At 44.6% G+C, this 14,095-nt stretch overlaps 1 protein-coding gene across 1 annotated transcript; it reads left to right on the top strand.

The window, feature by feature from the left end:
- Nucleotides 1–1,106: 1,106 nt before the first annotated feature.
- Nucleotides 1,107–13,428, top strand: hao1 (hydroxyacid oxidase (glycolate oxidase) 1). The gene is made up of 9 exons (XM_063903295.1): nucleotides 1,107–1,141; nucleotides 1,377–1,530; nucleotides 8,764–8,915; nucleotides 10,066–10,330; nucleotides 10,503–10,675; nucleotides 10,878–10,969; nucleotides 12,177–12,335; nucleotides 12,576–12,645; nucleotides 12,791–13,428. The coding sequence occupies exons 2-9, from the start codon at nucleotides 1,394–1,396 to the stop codon at nucleotides 12,856–12,858; spliced, it is 1,116 nt and encodes a 371-aa protein (XP_063759365.1). The 5' UTR covers nucleotides 1,107–1,141; nucleotides 1,377–1,393; the 3' UTR covers nucleotides 12,859–13,428.
- The last annotated feature ends 667 nt before the right edge of the window (nucleotides 13,429–14,095 follow it).

Below are 14,095 nucleotides of genomic sequence, written 5' to 3'. Positions count from 1 at the left end.
AGTGATGGAGAGATCAAAATGACTCAAAAGAGACACATAGAGAAGATGTTAGCAGAATTTGGAATGTCCGAATGCAAACCGAGATCCACCCCATGTGAGCAAAAATTAAACTTTGACAGTGAGGGTGAAGTGATTGATTCAACAGGATATAGAGAGATAGTAGGTAGCTTGATATACATTATGACATGTACTAGACCTGACCTGAGCTGGGTTGTTAGTAAACTATCTCAATACCTAGCAGAACCAAATCAGCAGCATTGGGCTACAGCGAAACACCTACTAAGGTACTTAAAGGGTACTATAGATCAAGAACTACACTACCAGAAATGTGAGGAAAGCGTTCTACAGCTGGAGGGGTACAGTGATGCTGATTGGGCAGCCGATAGGGATGATAGGAGGAGCACAACTGGATACTGTTTCAGCTTAACTGAGAATGGTCCAGTTATATCGTGGAAGAGTAGGAAACAGCCAACTGTGGCATTATCCACCTGCGAAGCTGAGTATATGGCACTAGCAGCCACTACTCAAGAGAGTATGTACCTTGTACAACTACTAAGAGGAATAGATAGTTGTAACCAGCATGTACCAGTCAAGATATATGAGGACAACCAGGGGGCGATAGCTTTATCTAAGAACCCAGTATGCAGACAGAGAAGCAAACACATAGACATAAAGTATCACTTTGTACGGTCTGCACACACAGAAGGTAAAATATGTATAGAATACTGTCCTACTGCAAACATGGTAGCTGATGTCTTTACCAAGCCAGTGACAAAGGCTAAGTTTGAGAGTTTCAAGGGATATTTGTTTGGAGAGTAATGTGAACTGGCAGATGTAAATGTTTTGAAGTCTTAAGAACACTGCCAGTATGCCAAATGTTTTATTTTGGAGTTTTGTATTTTTGGTTTTATTTACCATTATAGAGAGCTATACACATGTCTTTGAGTGGGAGTGTTGAGCATATTTAGTTATATGACAAAGCCATGTTAAGTAGCCAATCACATTAGATTGGAACATGTGTTGCCTGCGTGCACACTGGGATGCTGTTGTGAGCATGCGCACAATAAACGGTCAGTGAACTTCTCAGACCAAAGAGATGATGGTTGTGTGTTTTCTCTCCGTGAATACAGCTAAGTAAGAGGTACTAGCTAACCACATTGGTGACTGATACAACGCGATAGACTGCTGCAGAAATGTCTAACGCTACAAAGGGGTTTGGATCAAAGCTATAACATGTGTTTGTTCTGCTGTTATCTTGTGTAAACTGCCCCCCCCCCAGAAGTGATGGTTAAGAAGAGGCTGGCTGCGGCAGGTTAATGATTACAGCACTTGTGTGTGTGTGTGTGTCCTGTGTGTGTCCTGTGTGTGAGGGACAGACGCTCAGGAGACAGCCATGTCAGCACAGCGAGTGTGTGTGTCCGACTTTGAGAAAGAAGCCGAGAAAGTTCTTCCTAAAGCCGTCTACGACTACTACCGCTCAGGAGCTGATGAGCAGAACACGCTGGCTGACAATGTGGCTGCCTTCAACAGGTACACACACACACACACACACACACACACACACACACACACACACACACACACACACACACACACACACACACACACACACACACACACACACACACACACAGAGCAGCCCTGTTAGCCTGAAGTTCTGCCATATCTACATTGTGCCTCAGCCTTTAAAGCAACAACAGGAGTCTGATACACAGTGGTTAAATTCCAATATCATATCATCATTCAGCTCAGTGTTTCTGATCCAACCCCTGAATGCTGCAGCAGGTCTTCTGCTTTTCTTCATTCAGTGTGAGCATGTTCCTCTGTGGTTCTGTTGTGTAAATTCTTGTTTCCCGATTTATTTCCGGTCATTATTGTGTTTATTTTGTTTCCAGCAACTGTTTTCCTTCTTCCTTTTTTGAATTTTTATTTGTCTTGTCTGAGAACATTGATGTGCATTATTTTCCACAGGGCGGCCCCTGGCCAGCTTGGGGCCCAAAGCAAATTTTTGTCATGAGGCCCGTCCGTCCGTCCGTACACAACATTCCCAATGCCATAACCCCTGTGGGTTGCCATTATCAACAAAAAAAATGCATACATTGCATGCATATTTCCATATAGGATTCTGAGCATTGGATAAAGCAGGGTTAAAAAATTATTCCTTTTGTAGACACATTAGAGCCTAAGCTTTTTACAGAGGGGAGGGGGGGGGCTGTCTCTGTATCACTCCGATCAATCAATAATCAAAATGTAACTGTTATGTCAGTCAACTAGACAATTTATCACTCCTCCTCCTGTTCATCAGAGGTGAATCCAGAGGAACGATAAAAGACTTTTAATGAATGGTAAATAAATAATGCTGGAAATAACTGACCGATGTCGGGTTTCACCGCCGGCCAATTGTTTCCCATGTGCGCATAAGATGAGCCCCCACCCGCGCAGTATGATGCCCTGCGCACTGCACGTGTTCTGCGTATAGGGAGGGCCAGCGCTGACTTTGCCTACATTTTATTAAAATGTGTGTATCTAAATGTTGTTTCTGAATCATGTCCCTCTTGAAAATTTTATCTTGAAGTAGATAATGCTTCAGTATTTGGCAGGAGTTTAGTCCCTTGTGTAAGTATACGTGGAACTGTAAGTAGTACAGGTAAAAAGGTACACGATGAGCACAGTGCCCATAATCCTCTGGGTTTGTTCTGGACTTCATCTTTATGTTGTGTATGCTGAGCGCGAAATGTACGGTGGCTGGCGGGTGCAAACACCTTACAACAGCCCAAAACAATTCCATTCGGACAACCCTCTTCAACAAGGTGAGGAAATATGCGCAGCATTTACTAAACGCTGCATTAAAAGAAGGCTGGAAGAAGCTCCAAACACAACGGAAACCAGGGGACACTAAAAAAGTTAGTGTCCCCTGGTTTCCGTTGTGTTGAAGCGTTATTCTTGCTGCTTTTCGTTTATGCAGCGCTTTTAGTAAACTCTTCGCGTGTTGGTGTATTTATCGTAAACGCTGCACATGTGTTGTTGAGGACACCCAAAATGTTGTGTTTTTTTATTTGCATCAGTTTTAAAACTGCAGTGTGTTCCAAATCGAAGTGTTTTGGCCGTTTTATTTCCCTCTTTTAGCCATCGTACAAACCTCCTGTAAAGTCATGATGAAGAGGCTCTGTATTCTCAATTGGGAGCAGCAAAACTTATTTTGACACCTAAAGGAAACCTTGAGAAATGTAGTGTACGCTACATTTAGAATATTCTCTCTGCTTCACCCTGCTGCCCTATGATCTCACAAAAGCCACCAAATTACATAAAAAATAACAGTAAATGAAATGGAAGGAGGCTGCAGTAGATCCACAGTCACAGCAGAATGTTAGCCTCTGTGCAGAAAATTCCTTTTTGTTTTTTTTACCAACTTTTTTCTTTAGGTAAAACTCTAACTAAGCCCCTCGTCTCTTTAAAAACAAGCTAATGATTACAGCTCTGCTCAGTGTGGTCACTCATCAACTGTGCTTAAAGTCCACAGTCCCTCTCTGGGCTGTGTGTACTGTATACACAAAACAAACTGTATTTAATTTGAACTGTCTGTAGGGACACTGTGATGATGTTTGCCTAAACCTTTAATAACGGTAATCTTATCTCAGTGGAACATATCACTCTGCCAATCCTCACTCAACACAGTTCCAATGCTCCAGTCCATGACATTTAATTCCACTTTGTGGATTAATAAAGTCAACTCTCTTTCTATATCAGCTCATTTTACACATTTGTCTGACTGTTTCATCATCTCTGGTTCAGCAAACAGCAGTGCTGGTACACTGATCCCCATGTCGAAGTCCCATGGGACGGGTTAAAGCCAAACTAACCCAGCAGACTGTCAGGATTTGGCTCACTAAATGTATCCAATGCTCTGTGGATTTAATTCAATTTAATGTTAATAGGAAGAGTTGAAACAGGCAGACAAAAGGGTTGATATGTGATAAATGGGCCCGGGCCCCAGTACATTGGCCGCGGTCTCTACCAATTGAGTTATATGTTGGCCCTAATTAAATGTATGTATTTACAAAAACTTAGAAAATATAAATGAAATCACAAGACAGAATGGAGATATGTAAAACAGGACAACCTGATTAGCGCTTTAGAACATGGGCCCAGATATTGAACAGATTCACATTTTTATTTACAATAATTTGAACTGATCTAGAATTGGAGGTAGTTTACGTATTATTGAGAATTACAAATTAAATTAATAATTATTATTGAGATTACAAACTAAAAAACACTAACAAAATACCTTAAAACTAATCCAACCCTCACTACCAAATGGCCCCAAAACATTAATTTCATCAGTATTTATTTGTTTGTAAGATATACTTAACACTGAACCTTTTAAAGGGAATGAATATCATAATTTTCGGTAGGTTTGGACAGTCAGTCATTCACACACTGAGCTCCCTTACTGACCAGCTGATTGGGCTCCAGGTGTTAGACTGACCCAGTGTTCCCATAATGTCACTACTAATGTAAAACACTCAATACACACACCAAACACACAGAATAAATAGATACAAATATAAAATAATAGAGCAATTGCAAAGGAACTATAATGGGTGCAGTGATGACGTACATTTGTAGGCTGACCTAAATTTAGCATCTCAAGAACTCCCTCAACACAAAGCAATGGGATTTTTCCATTGCTTGTGTTTCGGAATGTTGCAGTAAATAAGATCTGTAGAAAACAAACATTTATGATACTTGCACCTTTTGTTCAGCAGGATAATCTACACATATTAACACTGCTTTGTGAAGTAAAAGGCTAACATTAGGCTATAAAGGAACTACAGCAGGGTCACCACCGCTAAGCTAAAGGCGGCTAATGTTTGGCTATAAAGGAACTACAGCAGGGTTACAACTGCTAAGCTAAAGGTGGCTAATGTTGGGCTATAAAGGAACATCACAGTCACATGACTTGGCTAACATGGCTAATGTTTGGCGATGTGAAGTCATGTGACTGTGATGTTCGTTTATAGCCCAACATTAGCCACCTTTAGCTTAGCAGTTGTAACCCTGCTGTAGTTCCTTTATAGCCCAAACATGGCTAATGTTTGGGCTATAAAGAACTACAGCAGGATCACCACCGCTAAGCTATCCATCCATCCATCCATCCATCTTTTCCCGCTTTTCCGTCAGGGTCGCGGCGGTAACAGCTCCAGCAGAGAGCCCCAAACTTTCCTTTCCCTGGCCACATCAACCAGCTCTGACTGGAGGATTCCAAGGTGCTCCCAGGCCAGCGAAGAGATATAATCCCTCCACCTGGTCCTAGGTCTACCCCTTGGTCTCTTCCCAGCTGGACGTGCCTGGAACACCTCCATAGGGAGGCGCCCAGTTGACATCCTCACTAGGTGCCCGAGCCACCTCAACTGGCTCCTTTCAACGCGAAGGAGCAGCGGTTCTACTCCGAGTCCCTCCGGATGACTGAACTTCTCACCTTATCCCTAAGGGAGATGCCAGCCACCCTGCGGAGAAATCCCATTTCGGCCGCTTGTATCCGCAATCTAGTTCTTTCGGTCATGACCCATCCTTCATGACCATAGGTTTAGGGTAGAATGAAGATGGCCCGGTAGACAGAGAGCTTTGCCTTCTGGCTCAGCTCTCTTTTCATCACAACGGTGCGGTAAAGCGACCGCAGTACCGCTCCCGCTGCTCCGATTCTCCGGCCCATCTCACGCTCCATTGTTCCCTCACTCGAGAAAAAGACCCCGAGATACTTGAACTCCTTCACTTGGGGTAAGGCCTCATTCCCTACCTGGAGTGGACAGTCCATCGGTTTCTTACTGAGAACCATGGCCTCAGATTTGGAGGTGCTGATCCAGACCGATGAAGCCATTAGGACCACATCATCTGCAAAAAGCAGTGGTGCAATCCTTAGCCCACCGAACTGCAGACCCCCTCCCCCACGACTACGCCTCGAAATCCTGTCCATGAATATCACAAACAGGATTGGTGACAAAGTGCAGCCCTGGCGGAGGCCAACCCTCACTGGAAATCGGTCCGACGTGCTACCGAGGACCCGGACACAGCTCTCGCTTTGAGAGTACAGAGATTGGATGGCCCTGAGTAGAGACCCCCTCACCCCATACTCCCGCAGCACCTCCCACAGTATCTCCCTGGGAACCCGGTCATACGCCTTCTCGAAATCCACAAAGCACATGTAGACCGGATGAGCGTACTCCTAGGCCCCCTCCAGGATCCTTGCGAGAGTGAAAAGCTGGTCCGTCGTTCCACGACCAGGACGAAAACCACATTGTTCCTCTTCAATCTGAGGTTCGACAATCGGCCGGACCCTCCTTTCCAACACCTTAGAGTAAACTTTCCCGGGGAGGCTGAGTAATGTGATGCCTCTGTAATTGGCACACACCCTCTGATCCCCCTTTTTAAAAAGAGGAACCACCACCCCGGTCTGCCACTCCTTCGGTACTGTTTCCGACTTCCACGCAATGTTGATGAGACGTGTCAACCATGACAGTCCCTCAACACCCAGAGCCTTCAGCATTTCTGGGCGGATCTCATTCACCCCCGGGGCTTTGCCACTGTGGAGCTGTTTAACTACCTCAGTGACTTCCCCCGTGAGATTGGAATTGATCCCCCTTCATACTCCAGCTCCGCCTCTAACATAGAGGGCGGAGTTGTCGGATTCAGGAGTTCCTCAAAGTGTTCCTTCCACCGCCCTAACACACTATCAGTTGAGGTCAACAGCGTCCCATCCTTATTGTACACAGCTTGGATGGTTCCCTGCTTCCCCCTCCTGAGGTGTCGGACGGTTTTCCAGAACAACTTTGGTGCCGACCGAAAGTCCTTCTCCATGGCTTCTCAGAACTTCTCCCACACCGGCTGCTTTACCTTGGCCACGGCCCGTCGATACCTTGCAACTGCGTCAGGAGTACCCAGGGATAACATATCCCGGAAGGCCTCCTTCTTCAGTCGGACGGCTTCCCTGACCACCAGTGTCCACAAGGAGGTTCGAGGGTTACCGCCCCTTGAGCACCTAAGACTTTGAGACCACAGCTCCCCGCCGCAGCTTCGGCAATGGAGGCTTTGAACACCGCCCACTCTGGTTCAATGTCCCCAGCCTCCACAGAGATGCCTGAAAAGCTTCGCCGGAGGTGTGAGTTGAAGGCCTCCTGGACTTGGGACTCCTCCAGACGTTCCCTGTTCACCCGCACTACACGTTTGGGCTTACCAGGTCTGTCCAGAGGCTTCCCCTGCCACTCGACCCAACTCACCACCAGATGGTGATCAGTTGACAACTCCGCCCCTCTCTTCACCCGAGTGTCCAAAACATGCGGCCTCAGGTCCGATGATACGATAACAAAATCGATCATGGACCTTCTGCCTAGGGTGCTCTGGTACCACGTACACTTATGAGCATCCTTATGTTCGAACATGGTGTTTGTTATGGCCAATCCATGACTAGCACAGAAGTCCAATAACAAACCACCACTCCGGTTCAGATCAGGGGGGCCGTTCCTCCCAATCACGCCCCTCCAAGTATCTCCATCATTGCCCATGTGTGCGTTGAAGTCTCCCAGCAAGACTAAGGAGTCCCCTTCAGGAGCCCCATACAGGACTTCTTTCAGGGTCTCCAAGAAGGCCGAATACTTTGAACTGCTGTTTGGTGCATAAGCACACACAACAGTCAGAGTTTTCCCCCCCATGACCCGCAGGCGTAGGGAGGCGACCCTCTCGTCCACTGGGGTAAACTCCAACAAAGCGGCACTCAACCGGGGCTTGTGAGCTCGGCGCCTCACACCTTGGGCAACTCCGGAGAAGAATAGAGTCCAACCCTTATCCAGAAGTAAGGTTCCAGAGCCGACGCTGTGCGTAGAGGTGAGCCCCACCAGATCCAACTGGTAACGCTCCACCTCCCGCACAAACTCCGGCTCCTTCCCCCCCAGAGAGGTGACATTCCACGTCCCCAAAGCCAGCTTCTGTCGCCTGAGTCTTGTCCGTCGAGATGCTCTGCTTTCACTGCCACCCTTCTGGCAGCGAAACCGACCCCATCGTTGTTTCCCGTAGGTGGTGGGCCCGCGGGACGGGGAAGCGGAGGTGTTTCCCACGTTGCTTTTTCGGCCTGTGCCCGGCCGGGCTCCGTGGCAAGCCACCAGACGCTCGCTGACGAGTCCTCCTTCTGGGCCTGGCTCCAGAAGGGGACCCCGGGCTTCCTCCGGGCCGGGTATCCTCGCTTTCATGTTTGTTTGTCATGAGGTTTTTTGAACCAATCTTAGTCTGGCCCCTTACCTGAGACCAATTTGCCATGGGAGACCCTACCAGGAACACAAGGTTCCAACACAGCCCCCAGGTTCATCGGGGCACACAAACCTCTCCACCACGACCGCTAAGCTAAAGGCGGCTAAGGTTTGGCGCTATGACGCTTGGTAGCCTCATTTAGAAAATTGTTAGCAACCGCCGTTTTTAGAATAGAAATTGTTGACTTTCAGGAGTGGGTTATTTCCTCACCGATTTAAGTTTAAGAGCAAAGAATCGAAAACATGTTGACCTATTATTTATTTCCCAGATGTATGACTCTGCACCTCTAATTTGACAATTTTTCAATAGTATGCAAATGTGCAAAATAGAGTATAAGCACACTGTGATTGTCATTGAACGTGTTGCAGCTATCAAACGTTATCCAAAGCTTTATCCAACTTCTCTTTTGTTATGGCAACTGTGTGATGGAGTCTGAAAGAATGAACTGGTAACGTTGCGCAGGTGGCGTCTCCTCCCCCGGGTGTTGAGGGACGTCTCCTCAGTGGATCTGTCCATCTCTCTGCTAGGACAGAAGCTCAGCATGCCGGTCTGTGTGGGAGCCACCGCCATGCAGAGGATGGCTCACCCTGAGGGGGAGACGGCCACAGCCAGAGGTACGACCCTGTGCCCACTGTGTGTGTGTGTTATCATAAAGCAAGATTACAATGCTGAAATATGCTCACAGTGCACAAATAACCCTAAAGTCACAGCATTAAAGCAAAACTAAACCTATTATATATACACCACCAACTGAAACATTGACTTTATTTAAAAGTATTATGTCAACAAATTACACAATGCAATTATAATAAGTTGAACCTTACATTTATTTATTTTTTACTTAATATTATTCCTTTCAACTAACCTAAAACAATTATGTGTAGTCTGTCCACTTTTTTTTCACAATTTTCTCATTCCTGCCAAACCTTTATAGAGGATGGAAAATGCCATGAGTATATGTATAATAATAAATAAGTAAATCATTAAAGGGTGCCTATTTTCTTAAAGAAAAGATTCTAAGAAAAATAAATAAATGTGTTTGAACTTTTTGATCACCTTCATTTATTTTTAAATTATTATTATTTTTAAATGTTTATGTTTATGTGTTTAGGCATTTTCTGTCCTCCATACACCTTATGTCATCTCTTGTTAAAGGGGTGCTCTTAAAAAAGGTTTGAGGTCTCGTTGCAATAGGTACAGTATGTTCTGAATTATCTAGATCAGGGATTCCCAAAGTGTGGTGCGCGCACCAGGGGGTGCGAGATGAAAAATGTAATGGTGGTCTGGTGTAAAAATATAACACAGTGTTGTTTTTTAAGTGGGATTTATCCATAGGCTACAATAAAAAACAGGAACAATAAACATTTCCTTTCTAATCCCTTTTATTTTAAATCAAAAAACTATAATTTATTAGTTTTTGGTAGAAACGTAGAAGAAGACTGCTGTCTTCTACGTTTCACTGTAGGCTAGGATATACAGTATGCACGCCAACTTGTTTCATTCATTCTTTCAAATATGATTAACTGGCTGAAATCAGGGAAACTGTCAAGTGGAACGTCTCGTGACAAAGTTATTTATATGGCGATAAAACAAAGTTTGTTTGCGTTTTTTGGGGGGTGCGTCAACCCGGTTGGGACGTAGAAGGGGGTGCGCCGCAAAAAAAGTTTGGGAACCGCTGATCTAGATCTATAGAGGAGTCCGTGTTCTCGTGGAGTTATCTTTACACCGCTCTATTCACCACCGTTATATTATGTTTCTTCCCAGCATGCCGAGCAGCGGGGACAGGGATGATGCTGAGCTCCTGGGCAACCTCCACCATAGAGGAAGTGATGTCAGCGATGACAGCCTCAGAAGGCGGGGTCATGTGGCTGCAGCTCTACATCTACAGGGACCGAGAGCTCACTCTGTCATTGGTCCGCCGGGCAGAGGAGGCGGGCTATAAGGCCATCTTTGTCACCGTGGATACGCCTTACCTGGGGAGGAGATTGGATGACATGCGCAACCGCTTTAAACTTCCCTCACACCTCAGGTAGGAACCAAACCCAACAGCAGAGGAGAACTATACCATCAAGCCCAGAGGGTCCTAACTGTGTGTGTGTGTGTGTGTGTGTGTGTGTGTGTGTGTGTGTGTGTGTGTGTGTGTGTGTGTGTGTGTGTGTGTGTGTGTGTGTGTGTGTGTGTGTGTGCGCGCGCTTTTCCAGCATGTCTAACTTTTCATCAGCCTCAATGGCTTTCTCTGAGGGTAACTATGGCAACGACAGTGGTTTGGCTGTTTATGTTGCCAAAGCGATAGACCCCACCCTCTGCTGGGACGACATCACATGGCTAAAAAAACAAACACACCTACCTGTGATCGTCAAGGGAGTCCTAAATGGTATACAAACACTTACACACACACACGAATGTTTCCTTACCCCAATAAAGGAATTAAGTTATTTAATGGATTTTAATTAGATTTGTGTGTGTGTGTGTGTGTGTGTGTGTGTGTGTGTGTGTGTGTGTGTGTGTGTGTGTGTGTGTGTGTGTGTGTGTGTGTGTGTGTGTGTGTGTGTGTGTGTGTGTGTGTGTGTGGTCAGCTGAGGATGCTCTCCAGGCTGTGAACTATGGTGTCGATGGTATCCTGGTGTCCAATCACGGAGCTCGACAACTGGATGGGGTTCCTGCCACGGTCAGTGTGTGTTTGTCTGTAGATTGTTCTTTTATGAAATATTCATTTTTAAAGACAATTATTCCATATTGCTAAATAATTATAGACTAAACTATTTTACTAATAACTAACAAACTATTGCCAGGTGTAACTCCTAAAAGGAAGTATAAGGTTAGATTCTCCAAATAAGGTTTGTGGTTTACATGAGCTCAAAAGCTTTAAACATTTAGTTCTACAACATTAATAATGTGAGTAAACGCCACAATGATGTATGTTTGAAGATTCTGTGTCATTAAAATGGCAGCTAACAAGTATCTAAGTGACACGACTAAGCTCCATCACGTCCAACATTAGCCGCCTTTAGCTTAGCGATTGGGGGATTGGAGGTGTCCGGTGCCTTGCTCAAGGGCACCACAGCAGGGCCTAGGAGGTGAACTGGGACCTCTCCCAGCAGTCCACTTTCCAAATATCAAGTCTGTTCTTGAACCGGCGACCCTACGATTCCCAGTCCAAGCCCCTACTGACTGAGCCACTGCTGACTGACTGAGCCACTGCTGGACTGACTGAGCCACTGCTGGACATAGGCAATGGTTACACAGAACCTTCTTTTTAGTTGCTTATTCCCCCCCCCCCCCCCCCCCAAACCCTTATCCTAAAGACAAACATTGTAATATAGCCGAGTGGCGAAGTCTTTGTCTATTTTTGCAGGCCCATCTGAAAGTTAGCATAGAAAGGGCTCACTAAACAATAAGCATTGGGTTTCTTTTCATTGGATTTTGGAATATTGAAGAAAATACATCTATGATACTTAACACGTTTTGTTCAGCAGGATAATCTCCACATATGAACAGCACTTTTTTTTTATTGTTGCAGCGTAAATGATGTCGCCATAAGCTAACAGCTAACGTCCGCACCGCTAAGCTAAAGGCGGCTAATGTTCGGAGTGATGACGTTTAGTCGTTTCACTTTGACACTTGTTAGCAACTGTTTTTAAGACACAAAAGCTTCAGACATTCACATGTAGGGTTGAAAATTCAAAAACATTCTTACAACTAGCAAAAACAACATGCCTTATTTTGGGAATTAAACCACAAACTAAAAGAAGTTGTCTTTGAAACCATAAGTGATAAAATGAGAGATAATTTTCGAAATAGGGAATTATCCCTTAACGGGACTTTTATTGTGAAATAAGTTGTGTGAGTGTATGTGTGTGTGTGTGGGTGTGTAGCTGGATGTGCTGGAGGAGGTGGTGGGGGCAGTGCAGGGTCGCTGTGACGTCTTCATGGACGGGGGAGTGAGGCGGGGGTCCGACGTGCTGAAGGCTTTGGCTCTGGGGGCCAAGGCAGTCTTCATCGGCCGCCCCGTGCTGTGGGGGCTCGCCTGTCAGGTACATAGCCACACTCATGTACAGCCCCCCACCCCCAAACACTAAAGGGAAACTTAATGCTTTTGGATTTGGATTTTTAAAAACATTTTATAGTGTGTTTGTGTGTGTGTGTGTGTGTGTGTGTGTGTGTGTGTGTGTGTGTGTGTGTGTGTGTGTGTGTGTGTGTGTGTGTGTGTGTGTGTGTGTGTGTGTGTGTGTGTGTGTGTGTGTGTGTGTGTGTGTGTGTGTGTGTGTGTCCAGGGGGAACAGGGAGTTACAGAGATCCTGGAACTTTTTAAAGAGGAGCTACGACTGGCTATGGCTCTGTCAGGTAACACAATCACACACACACACACACACACACACACACACACACACACACACACACACACACACACTCATCATCTCATGTGCTCTCTGACTTTAAATCCATAAAGATGCAATTTAAAAAAAAGAGTGTGTGTGTGCGCGTGCAGGTTGTCGTTCTGTATCTGAGGTCAGCAGGTCTCTGGTCAGGAGAGCAGACTTCACTTCCAGAATGTGAGAGAAGGATCTGCTGATAATTATTAAACTGATGTTTTTCAATTATTACTATTTTTGTATTTATCTGTGTTTGTTCAAATGTATCGCTGCAGCTGGTTTGACTTAAAATAGTATATTATTAAATGTAATAATACTGGTTAATGTCTACAAGTGAGTGAATAAAGAGGAAATTATTCAAATTTAGCTTAATAATTTTGAAAGAAGTTGCAATGCTTTTTGTTTCATATTACTTTTGTAACAACATTGTTTTATATATCACTGTTTGTGTTTCTAAAGTAATTTTGTTTCAAATAAATCCCCATTATGAAGCAGAAGTAACATTAAAATGATAAAGCTGAAACTAAATACTGTTATCAATTATCTGACTGGTTTGTTACTTAAATAACACAAATCAAACACTAGAGGTCACTATGTCCACAATGCTTACAAAAGTCTCTGGAACGTTCCTCCTGCTTACCAAGAGGTCATATCCAGAGACAGACCACAGCATATCACATATTCTCTTCATGGTGGCCAAACTGTATCAATGTATCAAATAAATAAAGCAAATAAAACACTTTAATCAAAGAGTTATAGCGGCAATAGACAATCATTCAGCTTTAACTTATCAATGCACAATTCAATTGTCACACACACAAAGGTGTGTGTGTGTGTGTGTGTGTGTGTGTGTGTGTGTGTGTGTGTGTGTGTGTGTGTGTGTGTGTGTGTTCATCCTATTATTTTAATGACTATACATCGACCATGTGTTGACCCCTCGGTAACTCTAAGGGCCGTATTGATCCCTGCTGATATTATTGATTTTCTATTCACAGCTGATTGGCTGATGACTTTTTGATTATGAAGCAAATTGTAATTGGTAGTTGGAAATGTGTTTTATGAAATGTACCCAATAATGGATAACTGATTAGTCATAGTAATCTTTAAAGAATCTTGATCGTAACATACATACTTATATGAAACCATGCTGATGCTGATGGAGGTTGTGTGGATGTGCCTGAGCTCTATTCATTATGGATGGATGTCCTCGGTGTCACATGTGCTCTTCTTCTCACAGCCACTCAAATGAAAAGAAAAACCACTCTCCTTTTCCTGAACCACGCTCCTGTGTGATGCTGATGTGCAGAGATGGCCCAACCAGGCTATAACTGAGAGTTGTGTCAAAGGAGATAAAACCGTATTATTATGTCTTTATTAAACAAGGACCATGCATGAAGGTACATTCATCTCAAAGAAAGAAG

This window comes from Eleginops maclovinus, chromosome 16 (genome assembly GCF_036324505.1).
Source record: "Eleginops maclovinus isolate JMC-PN-2008 ecotype Puerto Natales chromosome 16, JC_Emac_rtc_rv5, whole genome shotgun sequence".
Lineage (NCBI taxonomy): Eukaryota > Metazoa > Chordata > Actinopteri > Perciformes > Eleginopidae > Eleginops > Eleginops maclovinus.
Note: the sequence above shows the minus strand (reverse complement) of the source record. Positions and strands in the feature narration are given on the sequence as shown.